Source organism: Theropithecus gelada, chromosome 5 (genome assembly GCF_003255815.1).
Source record: "Theropithecus gelada isolate Dixy chromosome 5, Tgel_1.0, whole genome shotgun sequence".
Classification (NCBI taxonomy): Eukaryota; Metazoa; Chordata; class Mammalia; order Primates; family Cercopithecidae; genus Theropithecus; species Theropithecus gelada.
In genome coordinates, this window is record NC_037672.1 from 136,400,084 (window position 1) to 136,425,278 (window position 25,195).

Below are 25,195 nucleotides of genomic sequence, written 5' to 3' on the forward strand. Positions count from 1 at the left end.
TAAAAAGACTAAAAGGAAATGTTTTTAAAAAAAGCAACAATCATCGTCTCCTTGTTGGTAAGATTAGGGGTGATGACTTTCAGTTTGTTTATTCTTTGCAATACTTTCCAATTTTTTCCATTAAGCATGTATTGCTTTTAAGAAAAAAATCAGGCCTGTAATCCCAGCACCTTGGGAGGCTGAAGCAGGCAGATCGCATGAGGTCAGGAGTTCGAGATCAGCCTGTACAACAAGGAGAAACCCCATCTCTACCAAAAATACAAAAATTAGCCAGACATGGTGGCGAGTGCCTGTAATTCCAGCAACTGAGGAGACTGAGGCATGAGAATTGCTTGAACCCAAGAGGCAGAGGTTGCAGTGAGCAGAGATCGCGCCACTGCACTCCAGCTTGGGTGAGAGAGCCAGACTCTGTCTCAAAAAAAAAAAAAAAAAAAATTCAAAGGCCGGGCGCGGTGGCTGTAATCCCAGCACTTTGGGAGGCTGAGGCGGGCGGATCACAAGGTCAAGAGATCAAGACCATCCTGGCCAACCAACATGGTAAAACCCCGTCTCTACTAAAAATAAAAAAATTATCTGGGCATAGTGGCACACACCTGTAGTCCCAGCCACTTGGGAGGCTGAGGCAGGAGAATTGCTTGAACCCAGGAGGCAGAGGTTACAGTGAGCCGAGATCACACCACTGCACTCCAGCCTGGGTGACACAGTGAGACTCCACCTCAAAAAAAAAAAAAAAAAAAAATCCAAATTATTAGATATAAGCAAGAATGATGAACACCAACTGTGATTTTTAAAATGAAATTTAAGTCTGACTTTACACAGATGGTTCTTGATTATACTACAATACTAACTCAGAACTCAATCTGTTTCCATTTGTATTTTCCAGCTAGTTATTATATGTTCAACAGTATATTCAACAAAAGAAAAAAGTATGGTCTCCGTCTTCAAGGTGCTTACACACTCACTGGGAAAACAACAGGAGTATAGTATATACAACAAAAATAATATAAGCAATAATAGATAAAAATAATAAAAGAATACAAGAAAGTACCTAAATCCAGATGGTATAACAGATCAGGTAAGGGAATGTTTAATGTAGACCACAATCATTGTGGAAATCTTCATGTAGTTGGGCCTTAAAGGATGGCTAATACCTACCTGAGCACATTATAGATAGAAGGAAACTGTCTTTGAGCAAACACTCAGAAGCATAAATAATACAATCCATGCAAAGGTCAGTAAGAAAAATAACTAGGAGAATACAATGTTTCAGCAGATAAGAAGGCAAGATTATGAAGGATTACTTCTGGATGATTCTATGGGTCACTGAATTTGACAGAAGAGTGGTCACTGAAATCTGATAAAGAGCTTCAGTAGAATGATAAATGGAGATGCCAGAGCACAATAATCAAGGAAGGAATGACAAGGAAAAAGTATAAACTGAAGGTATAAAACATTTGTTTTTGTTTTTTTTAAAGTGGAAGCAAAAGGAAGGAGAAAAACACAAGAGACATAAACAAAGTTAAACCAATATTCCATTCTAATGTATAAAAGTCCTGTCCATACTTGAAGTCACAGGGAAGGTGCTAATGAAATTAAAGAAACTCTGTTACAAGCACTGTGATTTATGTATTTATTTTATGTAATCTTCACAACCCTGAATTCCTATTTTCTGACAGTGAAACACTCTGAAAAGGTTAAATACTGCCAAGTAAGTGATAAAGGGGAAATTTTAAATCAGAACTAACTAACCCAAGTCAATACTCTTCCCTTTCCTACTAAAGAGAGCCACTTACAGGGAAAAAACAAACAAACTCAGAAATAGTCCACCCAGGATTTTCTTTTTTTTTTTTTTGAGACGGAGTCTCGCTCTGTCGCCCAGGCTGGAGTGCAGTGGCCGGATCTCAGCTCACTGCAAGCTCCGCCTCCCGGGTTCACGCCATTCTCCTGCCTCAGCCTCCCGAGTAGCTGGGACTACAGGCGCCTGCCACCTCGCCCGGCTAGTTTTTTGTGTTTTTTAGTAGAGACGGGGTTTCACCGGGTTAGCCAGGATGGTCTCGATCTCCTGACCTCGTGATCCGCCCGTCTCGGCCTCCCAAAGTGCTGGGATTACAGGCTTGAGCCACCGCGCCCGGCCAGGATTTTCTATCATATTTGACTACTCTGATTCTTCTGCACTCTTTAAAATGCAAACATTCTCTAAGGTTAATTCCTTAATTCTACGTCCTTTGTTCTCTATCACAGAGAGACAAACATAGAATTTACATATCTTCTTCCTTGGGAAAAATCTCTGAAATACGTTTCCTCTTGGAAATTTAATTTATTTCCGCAGCTTTAAATGAAGATGATTCCCAAATCAGTTTCTCCCTGACCTTTCTTTACTAAGCTTCAGTTGTACTAGATATCTTCCATTTGCTCCTCCAGATTTATTCTCCACCCTTCTTCACCTTGCTCTCTGTCCCTGGAGACTGACTTCATCAGCGGGACTCTCATGGCTTCAGACTGGGTTTAGTCAATGGAGCACCTTAGCAGGATATTATTTGGAAGAGGCATTGCCCTCCAGCTAGCTGTGTCCTTTGATCAAAGGTTCCAGAATCTCCCAAGGTGACTCCCTGTTCAGGGCCCTATTCTTCAGGATTCTGGTAACCCTTCCTTCCCCTTGGCCCATGAGCCAAAGGACAGAAACAGCAGTTATTGCTTGGTCTGCAGTACTGCACTGTCTCTTATGGTTACCTTATATTTGCCTGTTTGTTACTAGTCCTTTATTAAAACATTCCTTAAATTATCCTAATTTGAGCATGCCATCTCTTTTGTGATGGGACTTTGACTACACATTTATGCGTCTTTTTTGTTTGATTGTTTTTGAGATGGAGTTTCTATCGCCCAGGCTCGAGTGCAGTGACATGATCTCAGCTCACTGCAACCTCTGCCTCCCGGTTCAGGCAATTCTCTTGCCTCAGCCTCCTGAGTAGCTGGGATTACAGGTGTGTACCACCACGCCCAGCTAATTGTTGTATTTTTAGTAGAGATGGGGTTTCACCATGTTGGCCAGGCTGCTCTTGAACTTCTGAACTTCTGACTTTAAGTGATCCGCCTGCCTTGGCCTCCCAAAGTGCTGGGATTACAGGCATGAGCCACTGCACTCGACCACATTTGTGCATCTTTAAATACCTAAATATTCATCCTTAAATGTTCTGCTTCAGCTCAAAATCATCATGACTATTACCAAACTTATCTGCTTCACCAAACAATCTTGCCTTCCTCAAATCATATGTGCTATTATCACCATCACCAAGGGTCAAAAAGCAGAATATTTTACCTAACTGTGCCTCTCCCCCTTATATGTCATGTAAGATCATATATAGTAGTATAGTTTATACAAGCCCTTTCTGTTCCTGTTGCTACTACCTCGTTTTAATATTTCTCAAGTCATCCTTCAACTCATACTACAACAGCTAGTCTTCCTGTCTCATCTTTCCCCCTACAATTAATCCTATATCCAACTGAAATACTAAAATTGCATGGTACTTTCTTTTTAGAGACATGGCTCACTCTGCCACTCAGGCTGGAGCACAGTGGTACTACGATCATAGCTCACTGTAACCTCAAACACCTAATCTCAAAGGATTCTCTGGCCTCAGTCTCTCAAGTAGCCAGGACTACAGGTGCACGCCACCATACCTGGCCACTTTTTAAACTTTTTTTTAAGAGATGGAGTCTCACTGTGTTGTCCAGGCTCGTCTTCAATTCCTGGCCTGAAGAGATCCTCCCACCTCTGCCTCTGCCTCCCAAAGTACTGGCCCCCTAGTATTTCCTACTTAAAACCTTCCAAGTCTTTCTGCTTCCTTATATGCCTAATTACTAACTGTTGAGATTTAATTCACGATCTAGTCATAGCTCTTAATGAAATCTCGTGCCAATGTCTTATTTACTCAAGATCTTCTGAACAAGCATTTAATTTCAATAGTCTACTCATTTATTAATTATATTTCCCTCAGTTTACAGTGCATTTCACCTACCTCCTATTTGTCCACCTAAATCCTATCATGTGTCCTTTACTTTCTCTAAAAAATTCCCTAATCCTGTAAATTGAACTTTCCTCTTCTGAAAATTCCTTTGAATTTGTAAACAACGCTCATCTGACTCTTGACTGTTTTGTATTTTAAATATAACATAGATTTTTATCTCCACAACTAAATCACCCCTGAAAAGAAACATGCTGAAAACAGTACCTTGCACATAACAGATGCAGACATAACCTGCTCTCACAAACTAAACTGGAAAGTTAAGGGGATAAATAGAGTAACAAGTATTTGTTAAGGTGAAAAATGAAGGGGTAAATCCTAAACAGCTCAGTCACCTTAGTCCAGTCTTTTTTTTTTTTTTTTTTTCTTTGAGATGGAGTCTCGCTGCCATCTCGTCTCACTGCCTCTGTCTCCCGGGTTCAAGCAATTCTCCTGCCTCAGCCTCCTGAGTGCCTGGGATTACAGGCGTGTGCCACCACGCCCAGCTAATTTTTTGTATTTGTAGTAGAGATAGGGTTTTACCATGTTGGTGAGGCTGGTCTTGAACTCCTGACCTCGTGATTCACCCGCCTCATCAGCCTCCGAAAGTGCTGGGATTACAGGCATGAGCCACCATGCTCAGCCTAGTCCGTTCTTGGAAGATTTCTATCAAGTGATTTCTATCAACACTTACAAACTCCTGCAGGGAATCCAAAAAACTCCTTCCCTCCCCTTATTCACCAAACCAATCTATCCAGCAGGCCCCTAGAACTGATGGAGTCTGCAGCCACTGGGGAATATATTTTATACCTGCCAGAATCAAGACCATCCTTCACTTATATTTCATCACTCTTCTTCAAAGTCTCTTTATCATTACTAATCTGCAATTGTTATCACAATCAATTTACTATATGTTTAGATGAATATGCCTATTTTTAAAGTTTCAAAATATATTTGGTTTCTCCTATACAATTTTTTTTTTTTTTTTTTTGAGACGGAGTCTCGCTCTGTCGCCCAGGCTGGAGTGCAGTGGCGCGATCTCGGCTCAGTGCAAGCTCCGCCTCCCGGGTTCACGCCATTCTCCTGCCTCAACCTCCCGAGTAGCTGGGACTACCACCACGCCCGGCTAATTTTTGGTATTTTTAGTAGAGACGGGGTTTCACCATGTTAGCCAGGATGGTCTCGATCTCCTGACCTCATGATCTGCCCACCTCGGCCTCCCAAAGTGCTGGGATTACAGGCGTGAGCCACAGCGCCTGGCCTCTCCTATACAATTTAAGAGAACATTATTAGTGTTACACATAAGCTCTATGAGGGAAACGTAGACTATTAGTCTACAAAAAGGAGAAACAGCCCATAATCACTACTAACAAAATGAGAAATTCTTTTATATACAAAATAATAAAGATGGCTACATGAAAATCATAATATGATTTTAGTACTCCAACCCAAATGACAATAGAACACTGTTTATGATATGGACACATACATATGGGTATTTAGGAATAAAAGGGAAAAAACACTTCAATGAGAACATGCAGAGAACTGTCAGAACAAGCCAATAAATATAATTATAACATTTTTTACACTGACATAATCTAAATTATAATGTAGGAGCATTCCATGAAGTTTTCCTAGACATACACAGGGAAGTATTCTATAGAGATCTCAATTCTCCCAATTCACCAAATCAAATCTGCCATCTTATAAGTATTCCTTTTCTTCCCAGTCAGCTTCTTCTTTAAAACCTGCATGTATCTGTAATCTGAGTTTCAATTTTATAAGAAATGAACCTAATCCTAATTCACTACCTAAAAGGAAATATGCATACCAACCTTTATTGATTTGTATACGCCCTAGATGTCAGAAGAATGAAAACTTTATCAGATTTTAACTCATTTAAAAATGCATTTGATTCTTTTTTTAGTTTTCTTGTTTGTTTGTTTTTTGAGATAGAGTCTCACTGTGTCGCCCAGGCTGGAGTGCAGTGGCACTATCTTGGTTTACCGCAACCTCCACCTTCTGGGTTCAAGCGAGTGTCCTGCCTTAGCCTCCCAAGTATCTGGGACTACAGGCACATGCCACCACGCCCAGCTAATTTTTTGTATTTTTAGTGGAGATGGGGTTTCGCCATGTTAGCAGGATGGTCTCGATCTCCTGATTTCGTGATCCACCCGCCTCAGCCTCCCAAAGTGGTGGGATTACAGGCGTGAGCCACCACGCTCAGCCTGATTCTTAATAGAAAGAATGTTAAGTTCAGATTAGTTGATTTGAAAACTAATCTATGAATATTAACAATCTTTATAAAGTTACATTAAAATTCATGAGCCAGGCTGGGCACGGTGGCTTGTGCCTATAATTCCAGCACTTTGAGAGGCCAAGGCGGGCAGATCACGAAGTCAAGAGATCGAGACCATCCTGGCCAACATGGTGAAACTCCATCTCTACTAAAAAATACAAAAAATAGCTGGGCATCGTGGTGTGTGCCTGTAGTCTCAGCTACTGGGGAGGCTGAGGCAGGAGAATCATTTGAACCCGGCAGGTGGGGGTTAAAGTGAGCCGAGATTGCGCCACTGCACTCCAGCCTGGCGACAGAGCAAGACCATGTCTCAAAAAAAAAAAAAAAAAAAAATCCATGAGCCAGGATGGAACATGCACAATGAACTTCTGAGGTGCTTTTATACCATTTTAGAATGATATCAGTAATCTGCTTACATTTTCTTTTTGTGTTGAAGTAAATTTTAAAATTATTATCAAATATTCAAAAACCACTTACAAAAAAAAACATATCACAAAAGTAACTGTTATTTTATCTAGACTTCCCATATCCTCCTTTTCATAATCACTATTATCTCTGCCCAGCCAATGACATCATTACCCTGAGAGCTTAAGAAGACTGAGAAAATAAAATCCCTTAAGTAGATTACATTCGCTTCCTATTCTGAATTGGTTTTACCTGAATTAATCTAAATTAATAAAACATTTACAGTCAATTATACCAATAATAAGATTCAGCCAATCTGCTTTGGTATTTTAATATGATAAACATCCTAATTTACTAACTTACGCAAATTTGGTGCTATAGTTTTGATCTTTTTTAAAGTTTCCAATTTGCTACCAAAATCATAGTTTTCCTTATTTTTTGACCAAAACATCATCCAGAAATTTCAAACAGGTTCTACTTTTTTTCCATTTAACTTAAGCTACCATACTTTTTTTCTTCTGCTATTAGTGTTCTGTTTAGTTATGCTCTTGTAATAAAATCAGTTACAATATATAATCCAAAACATCATCCTACAAAATACTTTTAACTGTTCTACCTATCCTTTTCCTCAAGAAGAAAATTCATCTCTGCCACTATACTTCTAGCTTCAGACTGGAAAATTCTCCAAATTCTCATAAAAAGATAGGTATTATGTACTGTAAATCAGATACCACTCCAGACTACAGTCACGAAGCCCATATGAAGTGCTTGGATGCCTGGTCTTTTATTTGTTTAGAAATGGGGTCTTGCTATGTTGCCCAGGCTGAACTTGAGCTCCTGACCTTGAGTGAGCCACCTGCCTCAGTCTCCAAGTAGCTGGGAGTACAGGTGCACACCACCACACTCAGCTTGGCTACCTATTTTGATAAATGAAGTTTCCACTACACCTGGGGTTTGTTTGCTGGCACTGCAATCATCAGTGCTCTGAAAAGCAAGGTAACTTTCAATCCCTTAGCTCCACAAAAACTACAATTAGAGGCAGAACAGTTTTAAGCTGGAAGAGGCTAGTAGCCCTAAGGGGTACCACTGGACCTCATAAGCAGAAATACATCACATACTCAAAATTTTAATCATGAAAGTTTCCTACATTTATAAAAATGTATCTAAATAGTAAAGAATTTTTACTAGGATTAAACAACAAGTATAATGATTCTTTTTCTCCATTAACAGCTAAGGATACATTTGCAGGTTTATTATTATACAAGAGTGACTACAGTCCTTCTGATAAAATACTCTATTTTCTTCATAATCAGTGGCAAAAACTAAAAGATTCCTCCAAGAATTATAGATACTAATCTCCAGTTAAACATAAGCTATCGCACCAGAAATAGACTGAAATACTAAGATCTCTAAGAAGACAAAAAGGAAAGAGGAAACTGATAGAACACTACAAAGATGCTGATATTAATGAAAAGAAATCATATTTCTCCATCAATATTAACTCAAAGAAACTTATAATCAATTAGAGAATGATAAAATACCGTATTTATTTTTTTAATTTAAAAAGTTGTCCTCATAATACTAGCCTATTGACTTGTATAAATAACAGCTAGTATTTACACTCTCAGAAAAAAAATAATAAAATAACTTTATCATTATGTGAAGCTATAATTTTGTGCATAGGGTCCATGATATAAGACTGCTACACCTCACAGAATTATACTGTACAACTTTTATATCTATACACATTCCCTCAAACATAGATGTTTCACTGGTTTCCAAGCTATACTAAATAGCATTAAAAAGGTTTTTCAGTATATTTTTCATCTGGCAATATTATTGTTGAAGCTTACAAAATGAGAAAGTTATAAATAATGAACATTTTATGAGATGTCTACCTGTTTCCACATTCTCGGTCTCAACTTCTTGTTCTTCTGCCACATCTTGCATCATATAAGTCTCATCATCATAAACCAGAACCTGGGCTGCATAGCCCTGCTCTAATCTGGCACTTGGAACTGGCTCCACAATCACTGCTGGATATTCAGAAACCTTTTCACTTTCCTATAAGAGCAAATTTAAAAAACAATCAACCTTTGTATTTACAAATTCTGGATTCACTTATAAATCCTTGAACTAATACAGTCTCGAGCAGTCCACATAATGAGTTTCAAATATTATAAATATGAATGTAAAAACCAAAACAAGAGATGAAAAGGGCTAACTTTAATAATCCTTTCAAGTTTCAAGAGGTAAGACATAGAATTAAACATTTTAAATAATCTGTGCTTTAGGATTAAGTTGACAGATTAAAAACATGCATATAATTTCACTTAATCACGAAAGCCGACTAAAACAACAGTAAAAGACTATTTTATACCTAAACCCACAAGGACAAGAGATGAGAGCAACAAACAAGAAGAATAAGAACAACAAAATCTTGTAAGACTGAAAGTGTCTGGATGAGTATTGAGTAGGTTAGCAGACCCAGCAAAGCCAAATCAGTCTGGCAGGAAAAAAAAAAAAAAAATCTGAGAAACAACACACTGTACAGTGGAGAATCTACAGAAAGCAACACCAATTACATGCACTTTGATTCCTCGACCTTCTCTCTCCTTCGTGATGCTAAGCAACCAGACCTCCTCCACCTCGGCAGGAGATGGGCTACTTACTTTCCAGAGAGGGAACAACAGCAGCATCTTTGAGGCATAATAGGCACAGCTGCTAGCATCATACTCTACCCAAAATGGAGTTTCCAACTAGCTTTTTAATCCATCACTTTTAATCATGAGCGAACAGCCAAATATTACTGAGCATCCAAGGAAAAGCCTCTAACACAGAATGTACATATACATACTCATATTCCACACAGAGAGAAGATACTATAAAGTAAGAACAGATCACAATTCAGTAAAGAACATTTTAAAATACAAGTCAAAGAATTCTTGGAAATTAAAGATACAATAGCTGAAATGAATAAAGGATTGGAAGATAAAATTAAGGCAATCTCCAGGCACCAGAGAAAAAAAGATAAAGCAATAGAAAACATGAGAGAAAAGATAGCAATATTAGATGACCAACCATTCCAGGAGGTCCACTATCTGAATAACAGAGTTCCAAAAAAATAAATCATAAGGAAAAAACAAGAAATAAAAAGGGGAAAAAAAAGGTTTGGAAAGAAATCAACAAGAAAGAAGTAAATCAATAAAATTTTCTAAGACTGAAGGATATAAGCTACCCATTTGAAAGGACCCACCAAATGTCTAGTGCAAAAAAATTAAGGAACACATACACTGAGGCATATCACTGTGAAACATCCTCATATTGGGAACAGAAAAGATTCTACAAGCTTCTAGAAAAAAAAAACACAGATTACTATAGAGAATCAGGACATCGACTTCAGTTTTCTCAACAGTCATACTAGAAGGAAGATGACAGTTGAGCAATTTCTTCAAAATTATGAAGAAAAATTATTTCCAATCTAGGATTCTTCACCCAGTCAAATCATCTTATAGAAGCAGAATAAAGATATCTTCTCAGACATGAAAGATCTCAAACATTTACCTTTCATGCATCCTTTCTCAACAAGATACTGGAAAATGTATCCCATCAATAAGAGAGTGAATTTTTTTAAAAAGATAACTATTGCAAATACAGGATACAAGAGATCAACATAGGAGATAAACAATGGGAATCTTCAGGAAGACTGTGAAGAGAGATTCCAGGATGCTAGCTATGCACAAGATTTAAAGGGCAACCAGTCCAGAATGTAGCAGCGTGACTCCTGAGACAGCATGATGAATCTGTCATCACTAAGATAACCATTGACATTGTTCTTAAGGACAGAATGCCCAGATGTCCGTTCTAGATTTTTATTGATATTTGGCTTGCCTTGATGTACCTACTCACTCCACCTGCCCTGCTGCCTGGATCAGCTAAGAACACATTTCACCCCGCAGATGTGTTCTGCTTTGATCTACAATGTGTTGGAGGAAGATTACCATGGGCTTAGAAATAAAAGATACAAAACAGCACTCTTTATGTGACCATACACCTGCTGAACAAATATGCAATACCCAGTCCATACCATACTGTAGCACTGCCAGATACCAGAGCAGGATGTGCCTTACATTTCTAAAAACTCATGGCATTGCTCACTGATTACCTGAAGACAAGCTCATGACACTCAGTGAACCTGACACTAGACTATTCAGCTATCTTCTCCTGGAAGCCTTCATCTATTTATGATAATATTGTCCTTTCCTAACTCAATTAGCTTGGTAAACTATTTTTTCAAAATAAAATATTGTTTAGGGCTATTTTCATAGGTGGCAAAACTATAAAGAGAAGTAAAGAAATTATAATACTTAAGTCCAAACAACAGCACCTCTGGAAACAGCACCCAGCCGGGTTTTAATATTTCAATGGTTCCTTCTCTTTGACCATAAAAAAGCTAAAATCATTTTGCATTAAAAAATTCAGGGCTCACGCCTGTAATCCCAACACTTTGGGAGGCCGAGGTGGGCAGGTCACCTGAGATCAGGTGTTCGAGACCAGCCTGGCCAACACGGTAAAACCCCGTCTCTACTAAAAATACAAAAATCAGCCAGGCATAGTTGCATGTGCCTGTAATCCCAGCTACTGAGGAGGCTGAGGCATGATAATTGCTTGAACCCGGAAGGCAGAGGTTGCAGTGAGACAGGATCATGCCCCTGCATTCCAGCCTGGTTGACAGAATGAGACTCAGTCTCAAAAAAAAAAAAAAAAAAAAAAAATTCAGGCTGGGTTCAGTGGCTCACACCTGTAATCCCAAAACTTTGGGAGCCAAGGCAGGAGGACTGCTTGAGCCCAAGAGTTCAAGACCAGCCTGGGCAACATAGGGAGACTCTGTCTCTACAAAAAATAAAAAATAAATTAACAGCCGGGCATTGTGGCTCTTGCTGATAGTCCTAGCTACTTGGGAGGCTGAGGCAAGAGGATTGCTTGAACCCAGGCGGTTGAGACTGCAGTAAGCCATGATCATGCCTTTGCACTCCAGCCCAGCAACTGAGAACAAGTCTCAAAAATTTTAAAAAAAAGAAAAAAATTAAACTCTCATTTATTTTAACTGAACTTTTAACTGATCTTTAATTGAAGTTAAAAGGCAACAAGTCCAATTAAAGAAGTTCTTTAACTGAACTTTAACTGATCGATTGAGACACATACTTGTATACATTTCTCAAAAAAATAGTCTAACTCCTTGACTCATCTATATATATGTTGTAATCTATGTTCCACCACCTCACTAAAGCTATTCTCTTTTTTTTTTTTTTGAGACGGAGTCTCGCTGTATCACCCAGGCTGAAGTGCAGTGGCACGATGTCGGCTCACTGCAAACTCCGCCTCCCGGGTTTACGCCATTCTCCTGGCTCAATTTTTTGTATTTTTTAGTAGAGACAGAGTTTCACCGTGTTAGCCAGGATGGTCTCGATCTCCTGACCTTGTGATCTATCCGCCTTGGCCTCTCAAAGTGCTGGGATTACAGGCGTGAGCCACTGCGCCTGGCCTATTCTCTAAAAATATTTTTTTTGCTTTTTCTTTTTGAGACAGGGTCTAGCTCTGTCGCCCAGGCTGGAGCGCAGTGGCACAATCATGGCTCACTGCAACCTCTGCCTCCCAGGCTCAAACCATCCTCCCACCTCAGCCTCCTGAGTAGCTGGGACTACAGGCATGTGCCACCACGCCCGGCTAATTTTTTTATTTTTGGTAGAGACAGGGTTTCACCATGTTGCCCAGGCTGGTCTCGAACTCCTGGACTCAAGCAATCTGCCCGCCTCAGCCTCCCAAAGCGCTGGTATTACAAGCATGGGCTACCACAACCAGCCTCAAAATGTTAATAACAACCAAATTCCATTTCAGTTTTCAATCTCTGTTGCCTCGCCACAGACTCATACATTTATTATCACCCTCATTTAAAAAATTCATTCTTCCAACTTTCTCTATCACTCTACTTTCTTTTTTTTTTTGAGATGGAGTTTCACTCTTGTTACCCAGGCTGGAGTGCAATGGCACGATCTCGACTCATCGCAACCTCCGTCTCCCGGTTTCAAGTGATTCTCAGCTTCAGCCTCCCGAGTAGCTGGGATTACAGGCATGTGCCACCCTGCCCAGCTAATTTTGTATTTTCAGTAGAGACAGGGTTTCTCCATGTTGGTCAGGCTAGTCTCAAACTCCCGACCTCAGGTGATCCACCCTCCTCAGCCTCCCAAAGTGCTGGGATTACAGGCATGAGCCACCGCACCTGCCCTACCACTCTATTCTCAAGAGTGTCCTCTGCCTCTTCTTTCATCTCCATAGACTCAAGTCTAGCCAACTTAGTGAGGTTCTATCTTCAGTGTCTCTACACTACCTTCTCAAGTAAGCCCACCCATTCTTATGGTTTCAAAAGCACCTCTACGCTGATAATGACTAAGTATTTGTCCTCTACTCTGACTCATCTTCTGAATTCCAAAACCAAATTTTAAACTACCAACTTTAACATCATTACAGGAATACTCAGCCAACACTTCAAGCTTAACATATCTAAATGGCACAAATTACCTACATCTCTGTTTCCCCACTCTGTGTTCTTTAAATCTTGGTTTCTTCATATTTAGAAAAGAGATTATAATATTTCTACCCTTTAAAGTCCCATGACTTTACATGCACAAAGTTCTTAGCATAGTATAAGTACACAGCACAGGGTAAGTTATTCAATTAGTGATAGCTGATATTATATTTTAACAATAGAAATCGTTTTCAAATCTACTATTTGTCCTCAACTTTAGAGGGCACCTTTTCACATCACAATCAGAACTGTTTGTGTTACTTCCTTGCATAAAAAGCTTTAATGACTCCCCATTTGTCTAAAAGGAAACTTTGACATATTAAACAATGGCTTTAACACTCTTTGAAATATAACCCCAACCCACCTGTCATGCGCTGAATTGTGTCCCCCAAAAAGATGAAGTTTTAACCCCTAGTTTCTGTGAATGTGACCTTACTGGAAATAAGGTCTTTGCAGACGATCAAGTTAAGACAAGATAATTAAGGTGAGCCCTAACCCAATTTGACTATGTCCTTACAAAAAAGGGAAATTTGGACTCTGAGAGACACAAATGAGAAGGAAAAGGATGGAAAGACCCAAGGAGAACACCATCTACAAGGCAAGGAATGCCTGAGGCTACCAGAAGCTAGGAGACAGGCATTAAAGAGATTCTCCCTCGTAGCCCTCAAAAAAAAAAGAAACAACAACAACAACAAAAAAAACTCTATCAACACCTTGATTCCTAAATTCTGGCCTCCAGAACTGTAACACAATAAATTTCTGTTGTTTAAGCAACCTAGTTTACAGTACTTTTTTACAGCAACCCCAGGAAACTAATATACCACCTTTCTACCTTATTTCCCTACATTACGTAACATAAATTGATTAGTGGCATTGCTTCTAATTCCTAAATGTGAACATTTCCATGACTTTTGTTCATGTTATTTTGTAGCCTTCACATCTGTCCAAATCCTTTTCATCTACTAAAGGCTTTTCATCAAGTGCCAGGGAATCTTCTATAATCCTCCAATCTGAATTAATTTTTCTATCCTACGTATTTATAGAACAAGTTGTTTGCGTAATATTGCCGCTGTTCATTGTCCCATATTATAATTATTTACAGATACAACTCCTTGACTGGCTATTAGGATATTTGAGAGCAAGAGTTATATCGTAGTCAATTTTTATATCCTCCTCAATAACACATGCTTCATATAAACTAAAGTGGCATTTAAATAGAGATATTTGTAGCTTGACTCAAAGAATAATAAAGTCAACAAATCTTAATATTAACAGGTATATATAAGTTCAACATTTGCTCATCTATGGAGGCAAGTAACCTCATGAGCCTTTTTTCTGCCAAATGATAGAGACCAGAGGACACTGCATGCAGCTATTCAGATAATTATTGCCTTGTACTGTGTAGAAGAGTAGCTATTTTTATGGGAGAAAAGGGGATAGGAGAGAATAAACCAGGAGTCTTTGCTTAAAAATAAAATAGTAAAAATAACACATGTAAAAGGTTATTTTACTTAGCATTACGTTGCTCAAGTCACCATGGATCTTGGCACAAGCTAATTCCCTACAAGCCAGGGTGCAAATAAAAAAAAATACAGGAAACACAGTTAAATTTGAATTTCAGAGAAACACTGAATAATAACTGTAAGAATGTCCCATGCAATATTTGGGACATACTTAAAGTAAAAAGTCATTTGTTGTTTATCTGAAATTCAAATTTAACTGGACATCCTGTATTTTATCTGGCAACTCTACTCTAAGTACTAACAGTGATCTCAGAAACTTCCATTTAAGGAGAGAGATTCTTAGTTTAAAGAGGCAAGACAAGTGCAATGCTGCAATGTTTACCCAGAAAGTGCTTTTATATGCACTCAGTCATTGCTCTCCAGGTATCAGAAGTTTCCAAAGACAAGTACAATGAAATGACTGAAAGTGGTGGTAATGTAATCCTTTTCTCAATGTACTTTAGGAATATATAGAAAGATAATAAAATTCAGGAGTACGTTAAAAGTACATAAATTTGTTCCACATTTTCTCTTTTGCGGTAGAGTAAGATCACCTTCAAAAATCTTATCAAAACTGAAAAATACCATTTGGCAGGCTTTAGGGAGGACTCATCTCCCCTACCTCTCCATGGTTTAACCCCAGAAACCACTCCAAATAAATACATCACTAGAATAAATAATGATGCACTTGCTACGCAAACCCAGTTTTAAGACAAGTCCCCTAAGCTAGATGTTCATAATGCCAAAAAAAAAAGAGAGAGATAGAAAACATACACCCATATTAACAAACATCCATACAATGAGAAACTATTCAGCATCCATTAAACAATTAAGTCAGTTAGAGCTATATACTAGCTTGGAAAAATATTCATGATACAAACAAGTGGGGGTGGAAGGAGGAGGAAAATCAGCCATAGAATTAGTACCGTTGTCTGATTCCACTTATATATTTATTTTACATATACATTTAAAAGTCTGGAAAAAATACACCTCAAATTATTAACCTGGTGAGAGAGGTGAGCAGACAAAAGATGGACTTTCATTTTCTCAGTATGTCTGAGTTTATTGTTTTTTACAATGATCCTGATAACTAAGAAACATCAAAATACTTTTTTCATTTAAAAATAAAAATTGGTACAAAAACCAAACCAAAACAAAACAAAAAAACATAAAGCCAATAACGGGTAATTTGACAACTTTAAAAAGGAATCCATTCGCAAAATATAAAACTTGTTGGAGAATCTGCCTCACCAGATGAAAATCTTTTTATTTTTCTAATGAATTTTCACAAATGTAAACATCTCTTTAACTACCATCACAGTCAAGAAATAGAACATTTCCATCACCCCAGAAGGTTCCCTCATACCTACTTTACCCGTCAATCCCCACCACCACATGTGCATGCACACACACACATACACACAGACCTAGGCAACCACTGATCTATCCCTATAGATTTCTATCCCTATAGATCGGCCTTTTCTCAAATTTTATATTGAAATCAACAGTTCTCTTTTGTGTCCAACTTCTTTACTGCTGATATTTATCCACATTGCTGCATGTATCAATAGTTCATTTCCCTTTATTGCTGAAAATTCTATTGTAGATATATCAATTGCTTATCCATTTGCCTGTCTTCATACGGCTATAATGCTCCTATGAACATCCCTGGTCTTGGCTTCCCTTCCTTTCCATTCCATTCGATATTTACCTTAGAGTCAAATTACCAGATCATATGGCAATTGTACATTTAATTTTTAAAGTACTCAAATAATTTTCCAAAGTGGTTATATTACTTTACTTTTTTTTGGTGGGGGGGGGGATGAAGTCTTGCTCTGTCACCCAGGCTGGAGTACAGTGGCGCAATCTCGGCTCACTGCAAGCTGCGTCTTCCCTGTTCACGCCATTCTCCTGCCTCAGCCTCCCAAGTTGCTGGGACTACAGGTGCCCGCCACCACGCCCCGCTAATTTTTTTATTTGTAGTGGAGGCAGGGTTTCTCTGCGTTAGCCAGGATGGTCTCAATCTCCTGACCTCGTGATACCTCGTGATACCTCGTGATCACCTCGGCTTCCCAAAGTGCTGGGATTACAGGCGTAAGCCACCGTGCCCAGCCTACATTCTTATAAGCAATGTATGAGAGGTCTAGCTGCTCCTTATCCTTTCCAACATGTGGTATTACTCTCATCAATTTTCCTTGTGCTGTGTGTTTAGTAGGATCGTCTTGGGTTTTAATTTACATTTCCCTGATGGTTAATAACATTGAGCATTTTTATATGTATTTAATGTTCCATTGATCTACACGTCTGTTGGCACACCAATACCACACTGCCTCAATTAGTGCCGCTTTATAGAAAGTCTTTAAATCAGATGTGTAAGCCCTTCAACTTTGTTCTTAACCACAGTATGTCTTCCAATCCATAAACTTGGTACATCTGTCTATTCAGGTCTTTAATATGTCTCAACAGTATTTATAGTTCACTGTACAGAGGTCTTTTATATATTTCATTAAACTTTTCCCTATTTTTTTTTTTTAAGACAGGGTTTACTATCTTGCCTGAGCTGCACCTGAACTCCTGGGCTCAAGTAAGCCTCCCACCTCAGCCTTTAGAGTAGCTGGGACTATATGCACATGCCAGGGAACCCAGCTGCTTTTTGATGCTCCATTAAATAGTACTGCTTCAGTTTCCAATTGTATATTGCTAGTGTATATAAATAATTGATTCTTATACACTCACCTCATATCCTCTGGCTATTCTAAATTTATTAGTTCTAATAGTTGTGTCGATTTCTTAGGAATTTCTAGGTACACAGTTATATCATCTAGAAATAAAGACAGTTTTACTACTTCTTCTCAAAGCTGTGAGTCTTTTATTTTTCTTGCTGCCTTGTAGTAATGTTGCCAGTGCAATGCTGAATAAAGGTGGTTAGGACAGACATCCTTGCCTTGCTCTCAACCATTAAGTATGATGTTGGCTGTGGGTTTTTCACGATTCACTTCACCAGGCTGAGAAAATTGCCCTTTATTGCTCGTTTAGAGAGTTTGTATAATTAATAGGTGTTAAATTTTGGCAAATGGGTTTTCTGTAACTGCTGATATAATCATCTAATTTTTCTCTTTCACTCTGTTGATATGGTGAATTACTTGATTCATTAAACTTACCTTGGGGGCCGGGCGCGGTGGCTCAAGCCTGTAATCCCAGCACTTTGGGAGGCCGAGACGGGCGGATCACGAGGTCAGGAGATCGAGACCATCCTGGCTAACACGGTGAAACCCCGTCTCTATTAAGAAATACAAAAAACTAGCCAGGCGAGGTGGCGGGCGCCTGTAGTCCCAGCTACTCGGGAGGCTGAGGCCGGAGAATGGCGTGAACCCGGGAGGCGGAGCTTGCAGTGAGCTGAGATCCGGCCACTGCACTCCAGCCTGGGCGACAGAGCGAGACTCCGTCTCAAAAAAAACAAAAAAAACAAAAAAACAAAAAACTTACCTTCATGGGATTTTTTTAAAAATTGGTTATGGCATTCTACCGTTTATACACTGCTAGATTTGACTGCTAGTTTTTTCGTTTTGCTTTTTTGTTTTTTCATTGTTTTTGTTTGTTCGTTTGTCACCCAGGCTGGAGTGCAGTGGCACCATTATGGCTCACTGCAACCTCTACCTCCCAGGCTCAAGCAATCCTCCCACTTCAGCCTCCCAAGTACCTGGGACTACAGGTGCATCCCACCATGCCTGGCTAGTGTTTTGTATTTTTTTTTGTAGAGACAGGGTTTTGCCACAGTGCCCAGGCTAGTCTTGAAGTCCTGAGCTCAAGAAAGCCACCTGCCTTAGTCTCCCCAATATAGAAATGGGGGTCTCCTGTGCGACTTAGGCTGGTCTTGAACTCCTGTCCTCAAGTGATCATCCTGCCTTGGCCTCCCAAAGTGTAGGGGTTACAGGTATGAGCCACCACACCAGGCCCAATACTTCTCTTAATATTAAATTATTAAATTATCAGAATATATTTAAGTCATATTTGGTAGTTTGCATTTTTAAATATATGTCTACATTTTATATATTTATTATTTTGAAAAATAATTTTTGCAACTATACTCATTATAGTTTACTATTTTGTGACATTTTCAGAAATAGAATAATCCTAATTGTACTAAATGTATTACTTTTATAATCAGGGGAAAAGTTACAAAGAAAGCCTAAAAATAGTGATAATAAAACTCCAGACACCTACCACTTTTTAAATATTTATTTTTTTCTTCAGGTTCTGGGACTCTGATTTTTGACCTGACAAAATTTTGACAGGTCAGTTTTCATCCCATTCTACATTATAGAATATATATACTATTATACATATACTATTTTTTATATATATGAATGAAACATTCCTGAAAAGCTGCTCCCAAGACAAAAATCTATCTTTCAAATACCACCATCCTCAAATCTCCCTTTGTAAAATCAAACCATGTTTCCAGCATTAGTGGCTTTTCTCCCTTCCTGCAATTCTCTTCCCCTAGATATTTCTATTGCCCCACCCCTCACTTCATTTAGCTCTAAACTAAACTTCACCATTTTGGTGAAGCCTTCCTTGGCTGCCCTAATTAAAGTACTCCCTACCAAGTTCTCTATCCAGCTCTAGTCCTGAATTGTTTTTCATAACATTTATGAAATATTTATCCCTAGTGCCTAGAAAAGTAGTTGATAAGACAGTTAAGTGGTGAATTAATATTTGTCAAAGGAAAACATGAATGAAAATAAGTGGCCACTTACGTAGCATAAACAAAAAACTCCCCACAATAGTTTGCCCTACTATCTTGCTTGAGCTGCACCTGAACTCCTGGGCTCAAGTAAGCCTCCCACCTCAGCCTTTAGAGTAGCTGGGACTATATGCACATGCCAGGGAACCCAGCTGCTTTTTGATGCTCCATTAAATAGTACTGCTTCAGTTTCCAATTGTATATTGGCCATACTACCTGACATGCTCATTAAGGATATAGTCTTCTTCTGACTTACTTTATAAAATGTGATCACCCTATAAGACTACCACATAAATCACTAGTCAATAATAACTTGGTAAAGTCATTTCATTTATGAGATTCTTTCTTCCACAATAATAAGTTCTCCTGGCTGTGAACACTGAAGTTCCATGTAAAGAAGAAAAATATAAGAAGTATTCCAGAAACAAACCGTTTGTCCTCATTTCCCCCATATTAATTATACCTTTTAATCAACACAAGGTAAAGATATTCTGCCTGTTGTTTTTGGTGGCTCCCCTCACAGGGTTAAAACAGAGCAAAACTATATGGCAGGAGAAAGCATTCGAGGAAAAAGCAATGTTTGGTCTGGGTAATCTAGGAGGGGATGGCAGTTCCCCAATCCCTAATGTCTTCGGTGAGTCATTCCTGGAGGTGATCATACAGAAAGTGAATCTGGAGGGAAGAAATAAGACATTGACTATGAGAAGAAAGTATGTTCTGTAGCTGTGGCTTCTCTTAATGGACTTTGCACCAGTTTTGGATTTGAATACAAAAGACACACAAGAGTTTTTGAGTCCACTGAGAAAAGAAAAGGAAGACCTTCACTATCCTATTCCCAGTGAATTTGCCCACAGCTGATCTGGATCTTAGAAAAATGAGCAGACACCAAGGAGGCAAAAAAAAAAAAAAAAAAAAGAATCCAGACTACAAAACACAGAGACTGATGTCCTAACTTGTTTCTCAAGCATGCCATTATACCGTTATACTGTTAGCAAGCACGAGTAACGCAGCATCTTTCACAGAAAATACAGAAAACAGATTTTTTTAAAAAAAAAATACAGAAAACTCTCCATTTCCCCACCTCAGCTCTGAACAAATATTATCGGTTATTATGACAGCACTATTGAATTATAATTTAGACTCCTTCCAATATTCACTCTTTTTTTTTTTTTTGAGACGGAGTCTCGCTCTGTCGCCCAGGGTGGAATGTAGTGGCGCGATCTAGGCTCACTGCAAGCTCCGCCCCCCGGGTTCACTCCATTCTCCTACCTCAGCCTCCGGAGTAGCTGGGACTACAGGCGCCCGCCACCACGCCCGGCGAAGTTTTTATATTTTTAGTAGAGACAGGATTTCGCAGTGTTAGCCAGGATGGTCTCAAATGCCTGACCTGGTGATCCGCCCGCCTCGGCCTCCCAAAGTGCTGGGATTACAGGCGTGAGCCACCGCCTCCGGCCCCAATATTTACTCTTTACTGAATGCTGAGAATTGAAGCCAGGACCTGGAAGCCCCTATATTTCGAGTACTGTTATTTTTTATTCTCATCTAATTCTTCAATGTTATCAATAACAAAATAACCAAATATGCTAATGATTCAAAATTCTACATGCATAAAATTTCAAAACCTGAATTCATTTTCTGACTATCTAAATTCATAAGTGTTGATATGAGATTAAAATACAATAGATCTCCACACTGATTAAGATATAAAATAATCAAGAAACAAAGATAATAAGTAAAGTAAAGCACATACAAAACTCTAACTTAGAATGAATCTAATTTAGGTATATACCTACATCATAATCCAAGACAATGCGTTTTATCAGGGATTTAAATTTAAGTCTCAACTAATATTATAGTGTTCTTTCCATTTGTTTCCTCCCTCCAAGTTCATTCTAATATATGTATGTTCCAACAATTCACGTGAGCCCTGCAGTACTTTCCTTGACCTTCTATTACCTAAATTATAAGGGTACACGACATGTACATGTATAATTTCATGCTTTGTACATTTCTACTCTCAAATATGTTTCCTATTAATTTCAAAATTAGTTCATGCACAAATTTCTATGAAGAAAATAGAAATGTAATTCATTGAATGCCTAACCTCTTGATTTTCTACTCCATTGCTGGAAAGCTCCAAAATAGTACCTCCACTGTCAACCACTGCTGATGTCATTGTTATTCCCTGAGGAAGCTTCAAACGCTATTAATCAATGAAATTAAAGGTTCATTGATGGTTGCCAGTGTTATAGGTTTGCATTATCATGTTTTAAAAGTCAATAGAGATGGAGTGCAGTAGATATCCAGAAATCCAGTCTTCTAAAGATGATTAACCAGACACCCTAAAAAGAGGAAGAATTTGAAAAGTTATCTTAAAAATTACAGGAAGGAAATAAAGTGTAACTTATTTTGCAATCTAATTTTAACCCTGAACTAAGAAAAAGAAGATAGGCTTCTATATCCCTGTGTCAAAAGAGGGCAGTAATGAACATTCTACCTCTTAAGAGTTAGTAATCAAGTTCATGAACATACTGAATAAGTTCTTAACAAGCAATTGTACATAGGTAGTATTATGATATTCATATTCTAGGAAATAAAATGTTATAATTGTACCAGGCACGGTGGCTCACACCCGTAATTCCAGCACTTTGGGAGGCCGAGGCAGGCGGATCATGAGGTCAAGAGATCGAGACCATCCTGGCCAACATGGTGAAACCCCGTCTCTACTAAAAATACAAAAATTAGCTGGGCGTGGTGGAGTGTGCCTGTAGTCCCAGCTACTCAGGAGACTGAGGCAGGAGAATCGCTTGAACCCAGAAGGCAGAGGTTGCAGTGAGCCAAGATCGCATCACTGCACGCCAGCCTGGCGACAGAGCGAGATTCCATCTCAAAAAAAAAAAAAAGTTGTAACTTTCTCCCTTTATAAAGATGTTGTTTTATTCCTGAAATATGTTAGTTTCTAGAAATGTTAAAGATCTCTTATTCATTTAATATATAAAATGTGCCAGACTGAGAAAACGTTGAATCTGATTTCCTATTTAACAAATTAAAAGATTATTGATTCTTAAATATTTCATTCTTCTTCTTTGCCTCATCTGGTTTGTTTGTTTGAACAATCAGAACTGTCTTTTGCTTATGGCAGCAATCTCATTTTGTATTCACACTTTGAATACACTATGAATCCAGGAACTGTATGTAAGACAGATTGATTTGAATTGCTTATATTTTCAAATAAAGTAGTTTAAAATTAAAGTAGTTACCATTTGGAATGCCTTTGATATTATTTTATCATACTTTCCTCAATTGTTTTGATATTAGTTCTATCATACTTTTCCTCAATTGTTTTGATATTAGTTCAAGATGCAATATAGCAAATGGTTTCAAGTAATTTCTTAACCTCTTACATTTTTTCCCCTTCCTACATCATCTGGATTTATGCAGTAAATTATTCCTAAAAAGTTACTTTTTATTTGACTTCATTTATGCGAAAATTTTCATACAGAGGAAGTATGGAGATTTATTACTAACAGAATTTTTTCATGTCAAAAAGAATGCAGAAAAATCGAGCATATCTGAAGAGAAAGTATATAGTTCCCATAAATCATTCCATTAATATTATGCCCTTGTATTATGTTTGCCTGCTGGCATCATACAGATATGGAAATAAAACAATAAAGAATTTCCAGAAACTTCTAGAAAAATGAAATACCTGAAAAAAAGCAGAAATTTCATCCTACTGATCAGTACTATTAGCCTCCTTTTTGATCTTATAAACATAAAATGGAAGAGAAAGTCTTTGTATCTTAAGAAGAAAAATTAATAAAATTCCACAGTCCCATCATGCTATCACCATATAAGGTAATATAAATAACTATTCCCAATATATATAATAATAGCAGAAATAAATGTTACTTACAGTTTGTATGTTAAGTAGTCTAAGCATCCTTCACTGTTTTCACAACTTCGGAAGAGCTAAAATCTGAACCAGTAGTTCTTTGGAACTACCAGCGGGAGGGGAAAAAAGACAATATTAATATAATTATATTTAAAAAGCACTAAGCTCAAATAGATGTGTCTGAGATAGTAAATACTTAATAAAACAAATCACTTCCAAAGCCATATGTCACACATTCATATAAGGAATATAATAAATTATTTCTAGGTTTTTGAGAAATCAGAGCTTTTCTCAAACTTTAAATTTTAACTCACCACTACATAACAACTATTGAGTGAGGACAGAACCAACGTATGAAGCCTATGCTCCGTATTATGGGCTGTATTTCAAACAGGTTCTTGGGTTTTTTTTCCTCCATTGGGCAAGTTCTAATAACAGGTTCTTACTAAGTGGCTACAGGTATAACCTCTGCTCCCCAGGAGTATAAAATCAAGTTTGAAAAATAAGACTAGCCCAAAAAACTACTATAAAACAATGTTTAAGGAAAAAAAATTTTTAGAGTTGGGGTCTCACTCTTGTCACCAAGGCTGGATCACAGAGGTGAGATCACAGCTCACTGCAGCCTCAAATTCCTGGGCTCAAGCTATCCTTCTGCCTCAGCCTCCTGAGGAGCTGGGACTACAGGCATATGCCACCATGCTCTGGTCAGTATTTCTTATTTTTAACTTTTATTTTTAAAGATAAGATATTGCTATGTTACCCAGTCTGATCTTGAACTCCTGGCCTCAGGTGATTCTCCCACCTCAGCCTCCTGAGTCACTATTAGACATGTTCCTGCTATCTCACCCCACTGACTTAGCATCAGCACCTATCCAAACATCCCAAGCCCTACTTCTAACTCCCAAGCCTCCTCAAATAGTCCTCCTCCTTTCAAAGGCTTAAAGACTTAAGCACTTGACTTAAGCAATTGACTTAAGCACTTGATCGTAGGCCTTGCTCCATCAATTATTCCTTTTTCCTTAACCTTCTCTTACTACCATTGGGCTCCTTTCCCTCAAAATATAAGCATTTGCAAGATCCTCTCATCTTAAAAGTAGAAAAGTTGACTGGGCAAGGTTGCTCAGGCCTGTAATTCCAACACTTTGGGAGAGGGAAGCGGGAGGATCACTTGAGCCCAGGAGCTCCACACCAGCCTGGCCAACATAGGGAAACCCCTGTCTCTACAAAAAATAAAAAACTTAGCCGGGCCTGGTGGTGCAAACCTGTAGTCCCAGCTACTTGGGAGGCTGAGGTGGGAGGATCACTTGAGCCCAGGAGATTGAGGTTACAGTGAGCCGTGATCCTGCCACTGCACTCAAGCCTGGGTGACAGAGCAAGATCCTGTCTCAAAAACAAAAACAAAGGAAAAGTCCTCTTCCATAATCCTGCATACCCTTCCAGCTACTGCTCCAGTTCCTTCCTTTCTCAGGTAAGTTTCTAGATAAGAAATCTTTTATACTCTGTCTCCACTTTCTAATTTCTCAAGTACTCCTCCTCCTATCAAAGTTTGGCATCCATCCCCACTCAACTGAAATTTTACTAAATTCCGCTTGTAGAATCCAATGGATACATTTCTCTCTTCATAGGACTTGATGCCTCTGAAGCATCTGACACTGTTAATCACTCCCTTCTTGAAACTCTACCTTGAATTTATCTTTTCCCTCTCTGGCTACTCCCTTTCAATTCCCCCTTGCAGGCTCAACCCTCATTTTCAAGGAGCC

The 25,195-nt window shown here is 38.5% G+C and overlaps 1 protein-coding gene across 2 annotated transcripts in view; it reads right to left on the bottom strand.

Annotated features, from left to right (window-relative positions):
- ELF2 (E74 like ETS transcription factor 2) overlaps window positions 1-25,195 on the bottom strand; it is a 126,996-nt gene that overhangs the window by 53,424 nt on the left and 48,377 nt on the right. The window contains exons 2-4 of one of the 2 annotated variants that reach the window (XM_025385740.1): window positions 23,457-23,541; window positions 21,645-21,882; window positions 8,604-8,769 (exon numbers count right to left, since the gene is read on the bottom strand). In XM_025385740.1, coding sequence (XP_025241525.1) covers window positions 8,604-8,769; window positions 21,645-21,716 — 238 coding nt within the window. In that variant the 5' untranslated portion in view covers window positions 21,717-21,882; window positions 23,457-23,541. Of the gene's footprint in view, window positions 1-8,603; window positions 8,770-21,644; window positions 22,329-23,456; window positions 23,542-25,195 lie in introns of those variants that run through there. The other variant, XM_025385741.1, reaches the window with a different exon arrangement.